General features: G+C 55.0%; 1 protein-coding gene across 1 annotated transcript in view; it reads right to left on the bottom strand.

Moving 5' to 3' along the window:
* Positions 1-1,132: 1,132 nt before the first annotated feature.
* Positions 1,133-23,534, bottom strand: part of FAM178B (family with sequence similarity 178 member B) — a 70,546-nt gene continuing 48,144 nt past the window's right edge. Inside the window, 4 exon segments of the mRNA XM_039913470.1 lie at positions 1,133-1,285; positions 1,771-1,849; positions 5,434-5,485; positions 5,587-5,827. Coding sequence (XP_039769404.1) covers positions 1,157-1,285; positions 1,771-1,849; positions 5,434-5,485; positions 5,587-5,827 — 501 coding nt within the window. The 3' untranslated portion in view covers positions 1,133-1,156.

The following is a 23,534-nucleotide window of genomic DNA, read 5'->3' as shown; positions in this document are numbered from 1 at the left end:
AAGGGGTCTGATGGGAAGGGTGGTCTTCGGGGAATGCATGGAGCGAAGAGGAGGGACAGGACAGGATTCCCATCTCCTTCCACATCGGACCGAAACTCCTGACCATTGGTTTCAAGGGTATCACTGCCCCTTTCTCTTGCTCCTCGCCAGCTCTGTCTCCTCGTCCTGCTTTGCTCATGACCCTCCCATCTCTGACCCCTTGCCCAGACCCTTCTCCGGAACTCCCTCCTCAGCCCAGATCTGCCAGACCAAGCCCCTCCCCACCTTCAAAGCCCTCTAGGAAGCTCCTCCTCCAGAATGCCTTCCCACCCAATCCCTGCTTCCCCGGTCCTGTCAGCCCGCTGCCTCCTTTTGTATTTAAACACCAGATTCTCCCAGGAAGCAGTCTTTCACTCCCCATTTTGGCTAGAATCCTGTGAGGGGACTAGGGTACGCCTGTCCATCCATCCATCTGTTTGACATGAGTCTTCCTGAGCGCTGGCTTTCATGAGGACATAACCCTCGCCTTTCAGGAGGACTTGAAAGAGCAGGGGTCCAAGAGGAGGACGACGAGGAGGAGGGGAAGGATCTGAGGGGAGTTGGAGAGGAGGACTTGGCTGCATGCCACCCCTATCCGTCAGGGCTCGGATCGTATGGCTGGGTTCCACTGTCCTGTCTCCAGTGCTCAGTCCGGGGCTCTGCACCATTAGGTGCTCAGTAAACCCGATATGTTGTTTGACTCATGGTCCAATGGCTTGCCCTGCAAGCTGAGCCCTCGGATCATAGCTCCCGGAAAGGCCGGGCCTGGAGATAGAGGCAGGGCCCAGACACTGGGATCCAGGTTCAAGTGGTTTGAGGAAGGGCCAGGCTTTCCCCTCTCCAAACCTGAGCTTCCCTTCCTGGGCAGCAACGCAGGCATGTCTGGCACTCGAGGACTGCTCCCAGAATGCTGGGCAATGAGGATAATGATGGTGCCCGGGAAAATTTCCCTCTGGGCATGGGGGGTAGACAGGACCCTCTCTCCCAGCCCAACATCTGTGGACCCCACGTGCTCCCCGCTGAGGGAAAGAGAGGAACTCGTTAGCTTTGGTCCATTCTGACAGCTCCCCACTTTCCGCCTCCTCTCCTTCCTGCCCTACTTATATCCCCCGGGGCCTTGATCCTGAGGATGGGGATGTCACTTGGGGCGGACAGAGGTGTGGATGGCCAGGTCTTTGAGTTCAGTGTGATACTTGTCTTGGGGGTTCTCTAGGATGTGCAAGGTGACATGATGCTCCAGCTGCAGGTACAGCTGCTGCAGCTCACCCTGGGAGGGGAGGAGGAGTGAGGGAGGAAGAAAGGAAGGGAAGGGGGCGGGATACGGACTAGGATGTGGAGGAGGGGAGGCAGGGAGGCAGGCAGTTGCGGGAGGAGGTGGGGGGTCAGCGAGCCCAGAATAAACAGCTCAGGTTCCCCGAACCCCTGTTGGTTGGATCTGGAGGACATGATTGCTACCTCCCAGCTGCCTAGCTTTGCCTATCGTGTTAGGCTGAGGAGGGCGAGGGCCTTGGAGACAGAGGGTAGAGGACTGGCTTGAGAAGGAATGGATGGAGAGCTCACCCTGGGGTTCTCGGGAAAGGGCAAAAGGGTTCTGGTCCCCTCTGAAAGTCCAGAGGTCACCCTGGGGCCCAGCCAAGAGCTCTCCTGACGATTGCCCACCCACCCACCCACTTTTCACAGCTCCCCAAGCCTGCATTTCCTATTAAAACTTGAGTTTTGGCCCACCTCCACCCCCGAGTTGCTCCCACTTACCCATGTGCTGGAAGAGATATCCTGGCAGTCCACCACCATATCAGCCAGGGTCAGAAGACTGTGACACAGGCAGCAAACCCTTGGGGAGAGGGGGGAGACAGGTTAGAGGGGCTTGGCTGATCAACGGCTGAGCCCAGGGGATGAGGCCTCCCCACTCTCCCTTCCAGGGTTCAGTCTACCCGGGGCACAGCACAGATTGGACAGGTGGGCAGATGGACCGGTGATTGGGCCTGGCAGTCACTAGCCCTCCCCATGCAGAGTGGAAACCAAAGGTCAACTCTCTGACCCTCATCTCGATCAATCAACTGAAGGATTTCACTCCCTGAGCACCTTTTGGGGGCCAGGCACTATACTAAGCGCTTGGGATGCTACAACTAACTAGGTGCATATGTTCCCTGCCCTCAAGGAGCTTACAATCTCCACTCCTACCCTTTCTCTCTGCTGACTGCATTCCTGCTTCCCTTCTTTCAGAGAGCAAATCCTCCAAAAATCCCTCCCCCACCCCCTCCCACTGTCTTCCTGCCCCCTGACACTAAGTTTTGGGGACAGCCTCTGCCTTGGGTGTTCTGGATCCTATAGAAAGATCGGCAGTGGGTCGTACACAGTGGAGCTATGCCATGAGAGGAGTAGGGAGCGGCAGCTTTCGTGGCTGGCTGTGGGCAAAGTGGTGCAAATCTCATCTCAACCCTGTGACCTCCGGACTCCCCGGCCACCCCGGGAGCAGAGAGCCGATAGGTGGAGCAGACCAGGGTGAGCAGCCAGGGGAATGACCCCGGGCTGTGCTCTGCCCACATGGCCTTCCCAGGGGGCTCTCACAGGGGTCTAGAACGGACATGGAGGCCCAGAATTGGGGAAGGGATCAGAAGAAGGAATGGAAGTGAGGCCCGGCAGGCCCATGCCCACGGGGCCACCCGGTGACCCCTGCCGCCTGGGCCTGGGTCAGTTTCCCTCTCCTGTCCCTTCCCCACCCCCACCCCCACCCTCTGCGACCATCTCCTCTCACTGGGGCAGCCATGCTGGGACAAAGAAGCCAGGGGCTGGGCTCCAGGTCAACCTGGCCTTTCACCTGTCCCCCTGTAAGCGTCCTCTGCTCTAGTTATGCCCGTCCTCAGCACTTGCGTCTCTGAGTGTATGGTGGGTGAGCATTCGACTCATTTATTCTGATTCCAGTGTTTATCAACATTTCCATGTCTGTTCTGTCTCCCCATTACAATGGAAGCTTCTTGTGGGAAGGGACCACCTTTCATGTTTCTGTTGTTCTTCCCAAGTGCTTAGTCCAGTCAATGCACCTAGTCTATCCCACCATCCCTGCTACTACTATGTAGGGATGCAAATTCCCAACCTGGCCCTGGGGAGAAAAGAAGCCTCCATCCAACTCAAAGTCCTGGAGACCGTTCCTGGGCAGCCCTGTGCCGACCCTCCCCCCAAGGCTGCAGATGCCAGGAGGAGAAGACTGTTTGCTGTTGGGGAGTGGGGAGGGGGAATAAGGGAATCTCATGCTCCAGACCTTTCCCACTGAGGAAGGACACTGCTCCTGGAGCTGGTTCCCGAGCCGGGAAAGCCCCCCGGTTCCCAGAACCATCTCCGCCTCCCGCTCCCGGGCTCCTTAGCCAGGCCTCCGCCACCGCCGCCTCTGCGGTCTGCGTGCTGGGTCCTGCACCCGCCTCCAGGCCAGGTGGCTGAGTCACTTGGCCAGGTTTCCTTGCTCCATAAAAACTGTCGACTTTCTAAATGGATCTTGCCCAATATAGCCCCTTCTCCCCCACCTTGGTCAGCCGAGCTCCCTGGCTACCACGGGACCAGCCATTACGGGCTCTTGGCCTCCCCCTTACAGGGGTCGTAATCGTGGAGAGAGAGAATATCGATAGAGCAGTTACTGTGTGCAAAGCACTGTTCTACGTACAGGGAAAGGAGCGTGCAGATGCGATGGTGACACAGACCTCGGCCCCCACGGGGCTCACAATCTAAGGGAAATGTGGAAAGGGGCTGGTGACAGACACGTAAGGAAAGATGAAACAAAAAAACATGAAAGACGCGGACGGCGGTAAACATAATAGGAGAAGCAGAATTTCAGGCTCCTCGAGGCTCAGACCAACAGCCACAGAAATCACAGCCGTGGCTGTGCCAGGGGCCTTCCCGACGCTCCTATAGTTGAGTCCTTCCCGCGCTGGAGTGGGAGCCAGCCAGAGTCCCAGTGGCATGGGGGCAGGGCACCCCTCTTCCACACAATGGATCTTGGCAACTGGGAGTGAGGAGGTGGGGGAGGGGGAGGGGGAGGGCGGCTGTTGCTGTTTCTTTCAATTGATCAGTTACGATTGATCGAGCGGTGCTGTGCAGAGTCCTATACCTAGCGCTTTGGAGAATGCAACACAGTAATAATAATAATGATAATAATGTTGGTATTTGTTAAGCGCTTACTATGTGCAGAGCACTGTTCTAAGCGCTGGGGTAGATACAGGATAATCAGGTTGTCCCATGTGAGGCTCACAGTTAATCCCCATTTTACAGATGAGGTAACTGAGGCACAGAGAAGTTAAGTGACTTGCCCACAGTCACACAGTTGACAAGTGGCAGAGCTGGGACTCCGCTCTCAAGAACCTTACAATGTAGCAGGGGAGATGGACACTAAAATAAATTAACAGTAGGGAGAAACAACAGAATTGAAAGAGACATACACAAGGAGGGGGCAGGTTGGGGAGGCCGTGGGGTTGTCTGAATACCCAAGTGTGGGAAGCAGCGTGGCCTAGTGGATAGAGCATGGGCTTGGGAGTCAGAAGGCCCTGCCTTCTAATCTCAGCTCCACCACTTGTCTGCTGTATCATCTTGGGCAAGTCACTTCACTTCTCAGTGCCTCAGTTACCTCATCTGTAAATTGGGGATTAAGACTGTGAGCCCCATGAGGGATACGGACTGTGTCCCATCTGATTACTTTGGTCTACCCCAGTGCTTAGAACAGTGCCTGGCATATAGTGAGCACATAACAAATACCATTAAAAAAAGACTCAAGTGATTAGGTGACAAGGAAGTACTTCCGTGGCAGTATGGGAGGGAAATATGGTGGGGACGCGAGAGATTAATCAGAGAGGGCCTCCTAGAGGAGGTGTGATTTCATAAGGGCCTTGGAGAGAGGGAAAGCAGTAGTCTTCCAGATGAGAAGGGAGAGGGAGTTCAAGGAGGAAAGGGAGGGTGTGAGCAAGAGGTTGGTGGTGAGAGAGGCAAGAATGAGGCACAGGGAATAGGTTGGCTTGAGAGCAGTGAAGTGTGCAAACTCGGGCATAGAAGGAGAGGAGGGAGGACAGGTAGGAGGGAGAGAGCTGACTGAGTGCTTTAAAGCCAATAGTCAGGAGTTTCTGCTTGATGGGGATAGGGAAGGTCAACCATGGGAGATTTTTCAGGCGTAGGGAGATGAGTACCGAGACACACTAGAAAAACGATCCGGGCGGCAGAGCAAAGTATGGACTGGAGAAAGACCAGGCTGGAGGCAGGGAGGTCAGAGAGGAGGCCAATGCGGAAGTAGAACTGTGATACGATCAGTGCTCAGACCTGCACGATGGACGTTTGGATGTAGAGGAAGGAGGGGAATTCTGGAGAAGTTCAGAAGGAAGAACGGACAGGATTTGGTGATGGGTTTCTTCCAGGGAGTACGAGATGGGCTGGGATTACCTGAACCACCCCGGCCCAGCTTCTGAGCCCTGGTGCCCGCTAAAGCGGGTAGCTGAACGGAGCAGCAAGCAGGAGGATGGGGCCTCCCCAGGGCCCAGGGCCGTGCTAGGAGTTGCAGTGGACTCCCCCCATCATCATGTTACCCTGAAGCACCTGGGCCAATGGACCTCCTGGCCTGTTTGGGGTCAGTTGAGGAGCCTCTGCCTGGGCCCCCGCCATCATCCTGTGGGGGGACCGAAGGGCCTTCGGGGGCCGGAGTAAAATCTTCTCGAGAGGACCCTAGGCTCCGGCACTCTGCCAGGAAGCCGACCCGACGGAGAGGCGGGGCCTCGGCCCACTGCGGCTGGTTGGGCGGGCTGTCAGATATCACACAGCGGGGCCAGGTGCTGTGGATCTATACAAGGAGAGACACGTCTTGGGAAATTCCCAAAAACCCTACCCAGGAAGGGGTGCCCATAGGGGCCCATCCGAGTCTCCCGAAGTCACCCCCATGAGGCTCCGGTTGACTGTGGGGCACGAGGTGCCCCTTCAGAAAGGAGGTGCCAGAGTGTGGTGGCTGGAGGGTCACTACTGGACTTGGATCTGGGCCAGATTGGAAGGGTCCTGGAAGAGACTTCTTGGGGGAGGGAGAGAGGGCTACTGGGTGTGAGTTTGGGGGACTACTAGGACGGCTATTGCCATCAACCCCCACGTGCCATAGATGTCAACTCCATAATAATAATAATAATCATGATAATAACTCTGGTATTTGTTAAGTGCTTACTAATGTGCCAGGCACTGTACTAAGCGCTGGAGTGGATGGAAGTAGAAGCAGAGAAGCAGCGTGGCTCAGTGGAAAGAGCCCAGGCTTGGGAGTCAGAGGTTATGGGTTCTAATCCCGACTCCGTCACTTGTCAGCTGTGTGACTTTGGGCAGGCACTTCACTTCTCTGGGCCTCAGTTACCTCATCTGTAAAATGGGGATGAAGACTGTGAGCCCCACGTGAGACAACCTGATCACCTTGCATCTCCCCCAGCACTTAGAACAGTGTTTTGAACATAGTAAGTGCTTAACAAATACCATCATCATTATTATTATTATGTAAGCAAATCAGGTTGGACAAACAGTCTGTCCCATGTGGGCCTCACAGTCCCAATCTCCATTTTACAGATAAATGAGGCACAGAGAAGTGAAGTAACTTGTCCAAGGTCACACAGCAGACAAGTGGCAGAGTCTGGATTAGAAGCCATGACCTTCTGACTCCCAGGTCCATGCTCTATCCACTATGCCATGCTGCTTCTCCTTGGGGTTTTAGGGCCACTGTCCAACCCCCACTCTGCTTGATGCCCCAACTAGACCCGCGAGCTACTGAGCTGGACTGGAGAGACTCACAAATAGAGATTTCTTACCCATGAGCATTTCATAGTCTGCCGGCCACCCCAAAACCCACCATCCTGCCCATGGCGCCAAAGGGACATCTAGGCACCTGGGCACAGCAGTAGCATCCTCTGGAAGAAAGTCCCAAGCTACTTCCCATCCACCCTTGGCCGTGTTCTGGGGCCATGGCCTGGAACCACTACTGAACCAGTCCACTCAATCATATTTATTCAACGCTTGCTGTGTGCAGAGCACTGTACTAAGCAGTTGGGAGAGTACAATATAACAGGGTTGGTAGAAGGATGTTTTTCTTAAATGGTATTTGTCAAATGCTTCAAATGCTTACTATGCGCCAGATACTATACTAGGCACTGGAGTAAATACATAACAATCAGGTGGGACAAAGTCCCCGTCCCACATGGGGCTCCCAGTCTTAATCCCCAGTTTACAGATGTAGAGAGTGATTTCAGAATGACAGGAACAGAAACCAAACTGCAGTGTCAAAAAGAGAATTGATAGGGAAGAAGTGAAGGAAGTGGGTGCATACAGTCTATTCAGGCAGGCCTGGGTAGTGTCCAGATTTCTGGTCCAGGAAAGATTCCCTGTCAGAGGATAGGTCTGCTGGCCTTCTCCAGGATCCCATGGAAAGGAAAGGAGAGACAGAGGGAGGGAGGGAGGGAAGGAAAGGAAGAAGGGAGGCCCCTTGGGGCTGATGAGGGCTCAGAAGCAGAGCTGGGGGAGGCCGACGTGAGGAGGAAGAGTTGGTAAACAACCAGGTGTGGAGTTGGCTTTTCCACTCCAGGCACGTGGTGACCCTCCCATGAACCCCGGCGAGCCTGGTCCTGCCCCGGCTGGCACCGCGCAGTGACTCAGGGGCTCTCCACGCCTCAGCGGCAGGAAAGAGAAGGGAACCGTCCGGACACCCTGGCACCCTGCCCCCCTCCTCAGCCCAGTTCCCCCTCCGGATCCCCCACTCTGGATAAGGGAGGCCCTCGGGAAGGTAAGTCCTTCTCTTCGGCTCGGGATCGGCTGTGCGGCAAGGGAGGGTCGTGGGAGAGAAGAGGCAGGGTAGCCTCAATGTCGGAGCTGGGAACAGGGCCCAGAATCCCAATCTTCGATGAGCCCCGACTTCCAGGGAAGCCATCACCCTGGGCATAGCTCTGCCTTCCTCAGCCCTCACTTTCCCCAGTGGGAACACCCAGGCTGGGACGGCCTGGCCTCGAGCCCCCAGGTGCTGTCACCTTTGAGGATCCCCACCCCGGAGACTGGGGGGCCCCTTGAAAGAGCCCTGAGGCTACTTGGGTCAGAGGGAAGCCTGAACACAAAGCCGAACCATCTGGTCACCTGCACTGAGAAAGAAGATACAAGCTATTGCGAAGCTTTTAACTCACCCCCATCTCCCTGTTAGAATGGAGGCTGCTTGTGGGCAGGGAACGTGATTTGGGCATCTGTTCTATCCCCCAACCGTTTAGTACAATGCACTGCGCCCAGTCAAAACCACTTCTACCACCAACGCTCCGACCCCTGAAGAGCGCTGGCACTAATTGGCTCTGCTCCATGAGCAGTAGTCATTAGACTCCCTACTTGGATCTGGAGCTGGACCAGTCCTGCCCAGGGCCATTGCTTGCAGGCCCCAGGTAACCGAGCCGGTCCCCCCTCCAGAACCTAAGGCTACCGGAAAGCTCTGGCCCAGATCGGCCTGGCCCGCTGAGGACGAGAGAGATAGCCACCGTGATCTGCCCAGTCTGCCCAGGGAGAAAGGAGAGCAGTAACCCCAAGGATGTGCGGGCCGAGAAGTGGCTGTGAGCTCTCTGTGGGCAGGGAATGTGCCCGTTTGATCTTATAGTGTATTCTCCCAAGCGCTTAGTACAGAGTTTTGCATACAGTAAGTGCTCAATAAATATAAGTGAATGAATATCAGCTGCCTCATCACTTAGAAAGAATTTCCCTCCAGACCCTGCCCACCGGGAAGGTTTTCACCCCAGTCTGGGGGAGGGGAAAGGAAAGGGAGGGCCCCTGAGCCCATCCCAGTGGATCTATCCAGAACAGCGGGCCAAGCTTCTGGGTAATCCGAGAAGGACCCCAAACCGACAACCCTGCTGCACACTGAAGTTACTGGGGTCCAGCACGCATGGCTGTCTTGGATTTGAGGAGTGTCGCCATTCCTCTGGAATATGAGAAGTAGCATGGACTAGTGGACAGAGTACATGCCTGAGAGTCAGAGGACCTGGGTTCTAATTCCGTGCCCACCTCTTGTTTGTTGTGTGACCTTGGGCAAGTCACTTCACTTCTCTGGGCCTTAGTTACCTCATCTGTAAAATGGGGATTAAGATTGTGAGCCCCACGGGAAACACAGACTGTGTCCACCCTGATTATCTTATATCTACCCCCACTGCTTAGTACAGTGCCTGGCACATAGTAAGTGCTTAAAGACCATAAAAAAAGTGTTCTCACATCTGTCCTTTACTGATGTCCCACCAGCTCCATCGGGAGGAGCTCAGGTTATCAGCTCATTTTCCAAGGGAAGGCCTCAGTTAGGCCCACACACCAAGGTAAATCACCTGGATCTGTTGCTATTTTGGCAGAAATCAACAGACGACGCATCAGTCAGTAGGCAGTATTTATCAAGCACCAATGCATGCAGGACCCCGTACTGAGCACCTGGTGGGGAGTGACAGAGGTAGAATGCACCATCTCTGCCTTCGGGGAGCTGACAATCTAACAGAGGAGACCTTCCCAAACCACTCAAAAGCACAGATGCCAAGTTGGGCTCTTCCCAAACATATAAAAGCTGAAGATGTTACATAGGACTTCAAAAACCCCACCGTAATGGCCACTGTCAAGGACAGAGATGAGAGCGCGGACTTTCGACCCCCTGGCATTTGGCATTGCTTCCCAAACCCTGGAATCCTGTGGGGCAGAAGGACCCAAAGAAGACCCCAAGCCTCAGATCAAGGAAGTCTGGTGGTTCTATGATTGGGAGGAGAAGCCACTGACAGCGAGCTCACCTAGGTGTGTGTGTGTGTGTCTGGTTGGCAATCCCTTGCACATTAAGCCCCTTTGCTGGCCCCAAGTCACTTGGGGTGTGCCCTGCTCAGGACCCAACACTGAAGAGGGGAAAGACCAATTGGAATGAGCTTGGGCCTGGGAGTCGGGCACCCTGGGTTCTCATCCTGGCTCTGCCACTAGCCGGCTGTGTGACCTTGAGCTTATCACTGAACTGCTCTGTGCCTCAGTTTCCTCACTGTAAGGTAGGGAATCAATATCTGTTCTCCCTCCTAAGTAGACTTGGAGCCTGATGAGGGACAGGGTCTGTGTCGACCTCATTATAATCATAATAATTATGGTGTTTGTTAAGCACTTACTATGTGCAGGCACTGAACTAAGCGCTGGGATGGATATAAGCAAATCAGGTTTACAGATGAGGTAACTGAGACACAGAGAAGTTGAGAAGTTAAGTGGCTTGCCTAAGGCCACACAGCAGACAAGTGGCGGAGCCAGAATTAGAACCCATGACCTTCTGACTCCCAGGCCCGCGCTCTAACCACTATACCATGCTGCTCCTCTATTTTGTCTCTGCCTCAGGGTTGGGCACACAGTAAGCGCTTGACAAGTGCCACTATTAGAATTATTCTTAGGACCTTCACTGGAGTGAGGGCCACCCAGCAGTTATCCCTTTCCCTGCATGACTGGCTGGGGAGCAGTACCTGGGCCTGGTACTGTACACAGAGGTCTTCTAGAAGCAGTTGATGCCATCGTACTTTCCCAAGTGCTTAGTACAGCGCTCTGCAATTCATCGATGGTATTAATTGGGCACTTACTATGTGCAGAGCACTGTACTAAGCACTTGAGAGAGTACAATTCAACAGAATTATCAGATGGGTTCCCTCCTCATTATGAACTTACCGTCTAGTGGACACCCAGCAAGTGCTCAATAAATATCACTGATGATGACCAGCCCAAGGTTCTGGTAGCCCACGGGCAAAGCAAGCTGAGCGTGCCGGGACTCTCAGGCCTCTCCTCCACTCTGTGGCCAGTTGAACCAGAGGTAAAGATGACCTGTGTGACTCCTTACTCTTGGCAGGAAACCAAATCAGGGGACCAGGCTCCCTCCTTGTACAACGATTCTTTGTGGCCAAGTCAGAAGCTGGGACAAGAGGCCAGGAAGTTGGAGTCTGAAGGTACATTTCTCCCCTGAAGCCCCAGTGACTCAGAGAGTGGTGAGCCCCTCCAGGAGCCTCTAAGACCCAGGTGCGGGGATGGAGGCTGCGTGTACCGATGACTGGGCTCCCGGGACTCGTACATGGGAAGAGGCCACGTGGGTCGCCAGGAGTTACTTTGCGGAGTCAGCATGGTGCTGTGGGCTGTCAATACGCCTGAGGAAAATAGAGGTTCGGCTGCCAGCCTGCACCTGCAAACTGCAACCCGGAGCCAAAAGCTTTCCTGAGCCACGCCAAACCTCTCGAGCGGTGTCATCAGCGTCACCTGGGAGCCAAGGCTACACGTCAGGTGTCGAGACAGTCAAGACACATTTCCCGACGGCAAAGTCCACTCAGCGGTGCCGAGGCCAGGTTGGGCCTGACGCAGCTCTGCTGAGGCCAGTGACAACGGGATGCCCAGGCGACTTCTAAATGGCCAGCTCACCTGGGGTCCACTCCCTATCCCGTGGCACAGCGGGTATGTTAGAGCCAGAGGGGAACTGAGTCTCTTGAGCCAAAGGAAGGATCCACAGAGGATGTGATGACTGGGTCATCTTTTCCTGAGGGGTTCTGGGGAGGCAATGACCCTTTCGGTCTGGGGACTCTGTACAGGACCACTCATCAAAGAAATGATGACGATAAAGATTAACAGCCATAAATCCCAGACGCCTCATGGCCTGGAGACTCCAAGCCAAAGAAGGGGCAGGGGGCTGGCCTGAGTGGGCCTTGGGGTGAGGGAGGGATGGTTAGTGGAGGTCTTGGCCCAATCCCCACTTGCACTAGGTTGAGGAACTCTGCTCTTGGCTGCCAAGTGCCTCATCCCTCCAGGCTGCTTACCAATCAATCAATAAATCATATTTATTGAGTGCTTATTATGTGCAGAGCATTGCACTAAGTGCTTGGGAGTGTACAATAGAATTAGAAGACACATTCGCTATCTGTAACAAGCTTACAAGGATGTTACCTCTTCCCTGTGGTCCCCACAGGAGCAAATCAAGGGTTCCATGGTCACATCAAGGATTATGCCCAGCTTCACTGGGAACTCCTCCTGAATTACACCTCTGTGCCAACACCTTGGGGCCGATGGCCACAGGGCCAGGAACAAGATGGAACTGAGCCCATGGCAGTTGACCACAGATTCAAGGATGGTTGAAAATAATTCACGGGCAAGCAGTCCTGAGTGGGTTATTCAGAGGAGGAGGAGGAGGAGCAGAAAAGGTATTTACTGAGTGCCTCCTGGGTGCTGTGCTCTGAACTGAGTGCTTGGCAAAATGTGACAGTAGAAGCCTGAGGCCCATTTCCTCACTACGAGGAGCTTCCACTTCAATGGAAAGTTAGGGGTGCAGAGGGAGAGGTTAGGGATGAAAGGCTATGGCCCATCCCAAACCACAAGGCCAGGGCTTCAGGAGGGCAACCACTCCAATGTTCCCGCTGTCGGAGACCGAACCCGGGGCTGGAAGAGCCACTGGTCTAACTCGGGGAATGGCGCTGCTCGGGTTCTTTTCATGTTTCAGGGTGCGGCGAGGGTGGTGATTGCCATAAGCGCCATGACTGACTGGTAGGTGTGCCCTCACACCTCTGCCATTGAGCCCTTGGCTCGGCTCTCCTGGCTCTGCTGAGAGCCAAATGGAATTGTTAATTAGCCTTAGAGAATTAGGCATTAGCCCTTTTGCGAAATGCCCAGGTAGCACTAACAAAGGGTGGTAACACCAACAGGATTATGGGGGAAGGAATTAATTCCTCTAACTATTCCTGCAGCCTGGGCCTTGAGAGAAATCAGAGGGTTCTCACTTCCACTACTCGGCTACGGGTTTGCGTCCCTCCATTTACAGTATGAAAGAGTAGCACAGGCCGGGGCTCGCTACTGGTGATTTGTTGGCTGATTTTGTGACTTTGCTTGCTTGGGTTTATTTTGGACCCACGATCCCCTTTAAGATATCTTCTGCTCTCCCTTTTGTTCATCTTGCGGGGGGTGGGGATGGGAGGGCCTGACCTTTGGTGCTCCCCTGTTCAGGAGAGCCTCTCTGAGCCTGGGTTTTACTGGATTGGCCCTGGGCTGGCTGTAGGAAGGAAGTTGGGGGATGGGTGGAGGGGCCCAGGGAGAAAGGGCTCAAAACCCAGCCTTAGCACAGGGGCAGAAGTTCTAGGGTCCCACCCCAAGTGTTTGGGCACCTCCTTCTTGCCCAAGTGATGGAGATGTCCGTTTGGACGACTAGAAGCCAGAGGCCGAGGAGCCAGTGAGGTCCAGAGGAGGGAGCAGAGGGTTTTGGGCCACAGCCTGGCCCAGAAAGCTCTGAGAAGGGTCTCCTGAGCACAGGTCTTCCCCTGCCCCACTCTATCCCTCTCTGCTCCTGATAGAGCTCCTCCTGCAGAAAGAGGGGGGAGGGGGTTATTTCAGGTTGTCTGATCTCTCTCGGGAGGGGGAGGGGGAGGAAAGGGAGGGAAGAGAGACCACAGGGGATTGCGGGCGTGGGAGCGAATGTTTGCCAGACTGCTCCCACCCAGCCCACCCTTCCTCTCTCTCCCTTCCTGTAGGGGGGCTGAAGGGCCAGCTGGCTTTTCCTGCTGCTCTGGCTGGGCCTAGAGACCCTGACCCTGGGGAAGCTGGACAGGAAAACCCTGATCTGCTGGCTGCCAAGTTAGCATGTATACGTGTGGGTTTGGAAGAGACTGACGAGAGGGCTTGGGGGCAAGAGTAGGGGCTCAGGAAGAGACTGTGTTTGTCATGAGTATGTGCAGGCATATATATATGTGACTGGTAGAGAGTAGCAGGAGAGCAGGTGGAATTGACTGGGACACGAGATCTCACAGCTAAGGCTGTTACATCCTGGGTCAGACCACTGGCCCACTCAGCCAAGGATTCTGTCTCTGACAGGGACACAGGGATGCTTGGTAGAACCGTGGTCCGGTTGTTTCTTGCCTGCTGGCTCACAAGCCTCTGCCTCAGGATCCTCTCCAAAAGAATGGTCCCTTTCCCAATGGCCAGGAGCCACGGTGGTCCCATGGACCGCAGCCATCTCTCACTCTTGGATGCAACACCGTGTGGCCTGAAGCTGTGCTTGACTGTGGTCTTCCAGTGTCACCTCTCCTCCCCTGGCTTCCAGTGGTCCCCTCTCAGCTCACTATCCGGCAGGTCTGTCTCTCCTGTCTTAAGGCCATCCTCTTCCCGGTCCTGCCCAGCATCAGCTGGGTGCCAAGAAGTGCCTGGCATCACCCTTATTTTCGGCCTCTGGGCCTTTTGACTGGTCGCCGGGCGCCACCCGGAGACCTCTGTTGGCTGCTGGAGCAGCCTGCTCCTGGGGCAAGGTCTCGCTGACCTGGCCCAGGCCCAGGGATGGGAGGCACAGTTGACTAAGGGAGAGCAGAGCTCGCCTTCCCTATCACCACTCCTCATTTCTCTCCCAGCATTCCCAATCACTGGAGACCTGGGGGATCCCTGCTCACTGCCTTCCCTTCCCAGGGAGGCAGAGTGAGTCCCGGTTCACCAGGGCCCCATCCGTCACTGGCCCCGAGGGCTGGGGCCGGTCCCTCTCCCCGTTTCCTGGTCTCTGGGCCAGGAGGCGGGCACGAAGCCTTGCCATAGTCGGGGTGAGGAAAGGGCTGGGGCATAGTGAGAGTCAGTGAGGAGTCACAGGGACAAGAGTGGGGCTGCCAGGGGATGTAGGAGCACCTTCTCCATCTCTCCCCACCCTGACCCGGCCAAACCTCACCCCAGATGCCCCAGACCAAGCCCAGCCTGGCTCACCGAGGCAGCAGCGAAAGCGGCCAAACTGGTTAGTCACCTCTATTAAACACATCACACAATACATAGACCAAAGACACTGGAGCGCGTGTGTGCACACCCACACACACAAATACACAAGCTGGGCAGACGTGCTCCCCCCTCACTCCCAAAACATTCTCAGATATGGACAAAACCATCCCAACAAGAACATCCACAGAAACAGCAGTCGGTCACCATTCCACCAACCTGCCCCCAAACAAGCTCCCACCCCAGACGGTCAGCATAGGACCCAATCACAGCCACCACCACCCTTCGCTCCTCACCCACACCAAGGCAGCGGGCACCCACACCCAGAAAACAGCAACACGCTCAGAGATAGGAGCTGTCCCTGGGCTTCAAGGGGGAACGGGTGCCTTGCTCAGAGGCCTGGACCGGGCTGGAACTGGGTGAGCCGAAGAGCAGAACCACCCACAGCCACGAAGCCTGTTTGTCTGCCTCGGCAGGACACTGAGCCAGCTTGAGGTGAGCGGGCACCAGGTTCCAGGGGTGGTGAGCCCTGATAGGTCAACAGAGAGTGTTGGCTGGTGGCCAGGTTATCAGGGGCCTTCTCTCCATGTGTCTGTTCTTGTACTGAGAGAAGGTTCTGGGAAGCTCAGGAAAGCTGTGGGCCACGGCCCTGGGAGTCTTTCGCTCTATCCCTGCCTTCCTGTGACTCTAGGTTGGTCACTTCTCTTATAGGGGTCTTGGATGGTCCTGTTCTCCTCAACCCCCAACTTTGGGTCCAGGACCTTGCTGAAATTTCCCCATTCAATCGTATTTATTGAGAGCTTACTGTGTGCAGAGCACCATACTAAGAAGTTGAGAGAGTACAATATAACAATAAACAGATGCATTCCCTGCCCACAGAAAGTTTACAATCTAGAGGGGGAGAGGAGATTCTGGTCCTCCTCAAGGACCTCGATTCTAGATCCGAGGACCCAGAACTCAGTGGATTTGGAGCTGGGGAAAAGGTGAAGCTGCTCTCAGCGCTGTGGACTGTCTCCCCAAACAGCAAAAAGGAGATGGAGCAAAAGCCCGGTGAGCCTCATGACAGGGCCACCTGGCCAGAAACCCAGCTGCTGGGGCGGTGAACGAAGTTACCATGGGATCATGGGAGACCTCTGCCAATGTGGGGACTCCAAGGGTTGGTGGGTCAGGATAGGCAAGGAATCTCCATGTGCTTTGCACCTCCAGTTGAAAACTCCACTGGCTAATGCCCCTCTTGTAAGCACCATGGCCTGGTGCCAGAAAGACCCAGGGCCTGGGAGCCAGAAGACCTGGGTTCTAACCCCAGCTCTTCCACTTGCCTGCTGTGACCTGGGGGCAAGTCACTTCACTTCTCTGTGCTTCAGTTCCCTCATCTGCAACTTTGGGATTCAATATGTGTTCTCCTTCCTTCTTAGACTGTGAGCCCCAGGGACCCGATGATCTTGTATTTAACCCAGCGCTTACTACAGAGCTTGGCACATAGTAAGTGTTAAATGAAAATCACAATTTTTGTCATCATTATTATTATTATTACTTGGCCCCTCTGCTCCTCTGCATACCTGGGGTCTTCCTTGCAGCAACTGAACATCAGTATCAAACAATCGGTGGTATTCACAGAGTGCTTATTGTACTAAGCACCTGGGAGGGAACCACTCCAAACAAGAGGACCCTGATGGCTGAGAAATAGAAAGGGTGGTGCCGTTCTCCAGTCTTCTATCTCAGTGGACTATTCTTGGTGTGGGGGGCGGGAGGGAAGAGAAGGAGGAGGGTTTGCAGACTGGCTCATCATAGGAAGACAAGGGGTAGCGTTGTCTAACGTGGGAAGTCTCAGGGCTGCTAGTCAGGAGACCCAGGTACCAGTCCTGCCTCTGTTACCGGCCTGCTGGGTGACCAGGGGCTAATAATAATAATAATGATGATAATGACAATGATGGGATTTGTTAAGCACTCACTCTGTGCCAGGCATTGTACTAAGCGCTGGGGTGGTTACAAGCAAATTGAGAATCACTTCATCTCTTTGGGCCTCAGTTTCCTCATCTGTAAAATGGGAGATAATGATACCTGGTTTCTTTTTACTTTACAGGGCTGTTGTGAGGATAAAATGAGATCACTGAGATGAAAGCACGCAACAGAAAAACAGAGGGCAGGGAAAGGCAAGGCCAGGTAAAGGAAAATGACAGAGTTGTGAGAGATGGGACCTGTTGAAAAGAATAGTAATGACAGCATTTAAAACAGGGGCTTACTATGTACTAAGTGCTGAGGTACTGGCAAGATGAACACATCAAATACACTCTCTGTCTCCAAAAAGGCTGAGCCTAAGAGGGATCTGATCCATTGCCCAGAAAAGGGAACTGAGGCCCAGAGAGGCAAAGTGACTTGCTCAAAGTCACCCAGCAGGCCAATGGCCGACCTGAGTCTCCTGCCTCCCAGATCCACGCTCTTTCCACTATGCCACCCTGTCAGGAAGCTGAGCAGAGCTGAGTAGAAAAAAGAGGGAAAGGAGAGGAAAGAGAATCAGACTGCCTGCAGAAGGCCGGACCTTCTGGGTCTCCTTGGACCTGACTCAGAGACTCTTGCCCACTGGTGGGCGAAGGTGATACACAGTGATAGGCAGGCAGGAACTCAGCCTCAGGTGTTGGATAAACCTGTTTCCTACCACCGTGGGTCACCTCGGGCCAGCCCCCTGTCTGCTCTCAGCCTCAGTTTCCCCCTCTGCCCCTTGAGGAGAAGCCAACTCTTTTGAGCTTCTGGGATAAAAGGCCCTGGAGTGGCACAGAATGCTGCTGCCTGTAAAATGGGCTAATGAAGCTGGGCTCTCTCTCTCTCTCTCTCTCTGGCTAGCTGGGAGCCTGGATGTCTTTGAAGATGAAACATACTAGACCCTAATGAGGAGTTGGCTAGGAAGGAAGCAGGGTTGGGCAGGGTCGGACAGGGCTGGGCAGGGCAGGGCATGGCAGAGCTGGGCACTGGCTAGTTGATAGCTGGCAGTGAGCTCATTCATTCTCCACCATCAACCCCAGACCCCTTCTTGACCTGAGCCACCTAGGTATGGATCGGAAGGGCCATGCTGAGGTGTCCCTAGGCCAATGTCCCCCGCTTAGCGGGTGGTGCCCTCCGAAGAAGATGGCAACATCCCTCCCACCCCAGGGTCAGTGGAACGGTGGGCCTGGTTCCTTTGGCTCCCGAGCTGGCAGATCACCCCCAACTCCCTGGTGGGCCACGTGATCACCGTGGGCAGAGTGGGCAACCAGCTGGGCTGGACCGGCCGCCTGCCTTCACAGAATCTCTCCAGGAGGCCAAAGCTGCAGCGCGGCTGAAGAATTACACCCCGGCCACTGCTAGGAACCGTGGGGTCGGAGGCAGGTCTGAGGGGTTGCTCCACTCTGCTACCCCTGAGAAAGGGCACCTATGGCTCGACATAAAAGATGGAGGCAAGCCTACGGTGGCCTCCTAGGGGCATTAAGTGGACTGCCAGCCTTCATTGCGCCATCCCCCCTCCCCCACAACAACACCCCAATTCCCCAATCCTTCTTTGGAAATGCTATCTACTGAGTCCTGGGACATGGAGCACTGTGCTAAGCCCAGAGAGCCTCCATTTGGGGGAAGTCCCATTCACTCAGGCTGTGCTTTTTTCACGCTCCCCGGAGAAGACGCCTTAGCTCAATAGACCATTTGGCCTGCAAGGGGATGGCTTAGCGACAGATCTACCTCTCAGACAACTTGGGGCTGGGGGAAGGGGAGGCTGGCTCCAGGGCCCTGCCACTGGGTGGGTGACATCACGGTGGTGGGGAGGGGGGAGGGGGGAAGTTGTGGATACTGGCCCTTCCACCGCTGCCTCAGGCCCTAAAGAAGTCAACGGTGCTCACGAGAATGGCAGCGGCCACTGATTTAGTGCAGACAGGCTGTTGAGGTGGCAGGGTTAATGCTATGGTGGTGGTGGTGGTGGTTGGTGGGGGGTCGGGAGACAGCAAAACTCAAATTAGGAGTGGGGAGCAAAACAGCAGCCCTGGGGGCTGTGAACCCCCTCTCCAGGGCCTGAGGCTCATGTCATCCTGAGCTCAGATGCATAGGGGAGGACGCCCCAGAAGGCACTATGCAGTGTCTCACTCTGTTTCCAAATTAGTGTCCATCAGACTGGAGCAGCAGCACTGGGGCTTTCCCAGCATCCTTTGCATGCCAAGAGAAAGCAGCTGCTATCACTAACATTTCCATGTGCTTCTTTATGCTCTGCCTGGATAGAGGCTGCCTCTAGACAGGCTCTGTGAAGCTGTAAAAGGCCCTCCCAGGAGCTGGGAGATCAGGTGGGAGAGAAAGCCACCCCTTCTGGGAGTCCCCACTGGAAAAGAAAATGGTTCCTCACTGGGCAAAAAAAATGATCCTCCACTCCCCTCTCCCCACCTCACCTAGTTAGAGCTCACAAGAGTATGCCTGACTGGAAGACCCCTACATGCACACATACCACCATCTCCACATCAAGCCACTTCCTTCCCCTTCTCTGGGAGTCTTTCCCAGATAGGCCCTCCTGCCTGAACATTCCTGCTCTCCAGCAACACCCAAGCATTGCCTTGCCGTGGGAGGCGATATCCGTGGGAGCCGCTGCCCACAGTCCATCTCTTCGCTTTATCTGATGCTGTTCTTGGAATTTGCTCTGTTGCACGCCCACAGATATGAGTGGCTTCCACATCCTCTAGAAGATCGTGCGCTCTTTGAAGGCAGGCACTGGGTCGTGCTTCTTCCTTGTTACTCCCTACACCCACAGGAGAGTGCTTTGTGTGTGGGGAGCGTGATTCCGCAGGAGCCGCTGGCTCAAAGCTCAATACTGGGCTCAGTTCCTAAGACTCTTGAAGCCCTCAGGAAACAATCTTGGTATATACTGAGCTCCCCTTAGAAGTGGCGCATTGCACAGGGCACTTGGGAAAGGTTGACAGAAGCCTGAGAACCTTGACCCTTGGCCACCAGGAGTCTTCATTTTAGTGGACCCTGTTGTACAACTGGACCCTTCTGTGAGAACAAGGGCCAGGAATAGGAAGGGGCTGCAAAGAAGAAATTTGCTCTCCCTGGAGCATTGACAGAAAAAAAAAAGTTTAAATGTTGGTATTTGTTAAGCTCTTACTATGTGCTGAGCACCGTGCTAAGCACTGGGGTAGATACAGGGTAATCAGATTGTCCCACGTGAGGCTCACAATCTTCATCCCCGTTTTACAGATGAGGGAACTGAGGCCCAGAGAAATGAAGTGACTTGCCCACAGTCACAGAGCTGACAAGTGGCAGAGCTGGAGTTCGAACCCATGACCTCTGACTCCCAAGCTCGTGAGCTTTCCACTGAGCCATGCTGCTTCCCAGGGGAGAGAGAGAGAGAGAGAGAGAGAGAGAGAGAAAGCGCATAAGCACATCTGCTTCTCCACCTCTCCACCTCTCTACTGCCCCTGGCTCAGGGAAAACTCCCTGCTGAGATGATCATATTTTCTTAATGGTTAATTGAGCATTCATTAAGTAATTAATTCACTTATCTGATTTTGTAAAAAAGCAGCCGGTGGCTGGGCCTCTGGATGTGATTGTTACCAAGCTGGAAAACGGCATTTTCTGAACCACCATCACCACCCACTTAGGGAAAGCCTGGGGCCAGGATGGACAGAGAGAGCTACAGCCTCTAGACCTAGAGCTGGGACGGCCTCTGAGAACCAACCCAGATCAGTCAAGAAGAGAGGCTCTGCCTCTGGCTCTTTAACAGAAAGCCAGAGAGATACCCAGACCGCGATGGGGAGACAAGAAGACCCATTAGGGTCCATTTTCATTTGGAGGAGGGTGTCCCTACACCATTTTGTCCAAGGATCCAAGTGGAGGTCACAGAATGACTCTCCATGCACGAGGTTAGGAAGGTGGATGTGCCCACCAGGCTGCCAACCCTGACCCTTCCAGCATCCTCCCTGGCCCAGTGAAATTCAGGAGGCAAGAAGGCTAGACCCCACCTGTCCCCACAACTCTCCATTGGCCCAGGCCCCAAATCTTGGCTCAAGAAGAGCCCCGCCACTCGGGACTGTTGCAGGCCAGGCTCCGGGGTTCAACTCTACTGTTTTCCCATAACCCCACAAAGTTCAGAGGGGGCCATCTGTGGCCTTTAAAGGATTTCTTTTGCACCCTCTGCTGGCCAGGCTCACCGGAGAGCAGCTAATTCTCACTCACCCACCACAAAGGGGAACTGTGCTGCCACAAGACCCCGCCAACAGTGCCACCAAGTCAGGCTTTCCTTAGAGAAGTCCCTGTAGTCACCAAGGACCTCAGTCTCATTCCCTTGGTCCCCCGGTTCCCCTTTTCCTCTCCACATTTCTAGCTGTGCTCCCAGCTGACACTCCCAGAACTGCCAGAAGGGCAGCCCCCTCCTCACCTTCCTATCTAGGCAGTGGTTCCAGGACACCAGGGCAAAGACACAATGGAAGATCGAGACCATCTGAGGTGGCCAGTCGGGGCACAGAGCAGCCAGTCAGGGCACCCAGCCAACTCTATAAAGGCAGCCAGTGTGAGGGGGTGGGCAGAGGCACTAATTATAGGCTGAAGGGTGAGTAATTAGCACCTCCTTCTCTTAAGGGGGCAGGTAGCTGATCCCTATCTGGCATTGCACCCGAGGCGAGGCGGAGAAAAGAGTGGGATGATCTGCTTTGCCCCCCCCCCCCCCATGCCACAAGGCTGGAGAGCTGGAAGAGCCAGCCCCTGTCCGTTGAGGGAATGGGAGATGCGGAGGGTGTCGGGTCCTTACCTCTTGGTCCAGGGTGCCCCTGACTTCTGGCTGTGACCTTGGGCTTCTCCAAGATGCACAGCTGGCAACTACATGCTGCCCAAGCAAGGAGGGCTTCATCAGCTCTAGGAGGTGGCAGAGCAGGGACAGCTGCAAAGGAGGAGGGGAGGGGTGGGGGAGTGTGGGTCACTGATGGGGTGGGGGGTCTGAGGAGCCGGGTGAGGTCCCAACCGGTCCCTGCCCCTTCTGTCTGGGTTCACAAAGCGTGGGTCTAGGGGTTTGGTTAAGCCCACCTCCAACTGGGAAAATGGTCACAGCTATGGGACAGTCACCCCACAGAAGGGATCGGGGGGATCCACGTGCCAATGAGGGGAGTGGTGCCACTTCCCAGGGAGAAAATTCCATACTGTTCTCCAGCATGCCTAGAATAGCCATATGTAGCATGAGGAACCTCTATGGGACAAAGGACTGGGAGGCTGGTGTCTGACCTGACCTCAGACCAGCCCTTTCCCCTTCTCAGGATTTCACCTTCCCTCCCTCCCAGCAACCCCTACTTCCTCCCAGGGATTATTCATTCATTCAATAGTATTTATTGAGTGCTTACTATGTGCAGAGCACTGTGCTAAGCGCTTGGAATGTACAAATCGGTAACAGGTAGAGACAGTCCCTGCCTTTTGACGGGCTTACAGTCTAATCAGGGGAGACAGACAGACAAGAACAATGGCAATAAATAGAATCAAGGATCACACACCCACCAATGGCCCCTCGGGGAGATCTGGGTGGGTCGTCCCGACACATGGGGGACTCCACCAGGTCCTTCCTGGAGGCCAAGTGATAGGAGTCTGACTGGTGATGATTAGCCTGGGCCCCTCGGACAAAACGTGTTGCTTGGCTGGAGACTCTGCGGTTCAAGACGATGGAGAGCCTAGGAACCCAGCTGTGGACGGAGAGGGAAGAGGGGATTCTGGGCTGGAGAGGGATCTCCGGGCCCGCAGGGGCAGCAGAGAAGGGAGGATGACTGACGAGGAGGATGTGTCCAGGGCTATTGATCACACCAACCCCTCCTTCCACCTCTCACTAGAGCCATGGGCTCCCTGAGGTGGGTCCCCTCTAAGGCCTGGATCTGGGGTGCACCGAGCCACTTCACTGTGACTTACCCACCAGACACCAGCTCAGCACCTGGCTACCCAAATGCACATTTGGGCAGCTGAGGTCCCAAAGGCTTTAGGGGAAGAGGAGGGCCCAGAACAGGGAGGCAACCAACCCCTGTCAGGCTGAGCCCTTCTAATGGCTATGTTGACCAGGATCTGGTCTTCTTAGGAAGGGCAGGGTGGGGCCTCTGGAGCAAGCGTTTAAAGGAGGGGTTGGGGGAGGAAAGGCAGAGGGAGAGATAAGAGAAAGGCTGGGGAGAAGGGAAGAGAGGGGGAGTGAAGAACACTTAACAGTTGCGCCACCATTACCATTTTCCTTCACCTCCTTTGGTCCCCAGGCTCCCTCTGGTCAGTGCAGCTGGAGGTGATTAAAGCTACACACCTCCCCTCTGGGACTAGGGGTGGGGCTGACAATGGGCTGCTGGCAGCAAGTGTGGCTGCTTGGATGTGTCCAAGCTGGCCTTGCCAGGCTGAGAATAGCAGTTTCCGATCCAGCTGCAACCCACCCCTGGGCCTGCTGGTCCGCCTGCCCCTCAGCCAAGAGGGGACGGCTCAGCGGCACTAGTGGCAATGAGGGCAACGGCGGCCGTTATCACCGATGCCACTGCCATTCCAGCTGAGGGATCCCACCCCACTGCCCCCGCCTACCCCAGGACCCTCAATGGATCCCACCCAGGGCCTGTTGGTAGGGAAGCAGCACCCCCAGAGACAGGTTGACTTGCTCCAGGCTGGCTGCCTGCTCCCTTTTCCTTGGCTCCTAGGGACTTACAGCTCTTGGCCCAGTGGCCTGGCCTGCCCAGCTGGGAACTGCTTTAATGACCTGGCCCAAATGTGACCTGGGTCAGTCCCCAGATTCCACCAGGCTGGTCTCCTGTGGGGCTTGGGAAAGCTGGAGGGAGGGAGGGAGGGAG

The sequence above is a fragment of the Ornithorhynchus anatinus genome, chromosome 11 (assembly GCF_004115215.2).
Source record: "Ornithorhynchus anatinus isolate Pmale09 chromosome 11, mOrnAna1.pri.v4, whole genome shotgun sequence".
Lineage (NCBI taxonomy): Eukaryota > Metazoa > Chordata > Mammalia > Monotremata > Ornithorhynchidae > Ornithorhynchus > Ornithorhynchus anatinus.
Note: the sequence above shows the minus strand (reverse complement) of the source record. Positions and strands in the feature narration are given on the sequence as shown.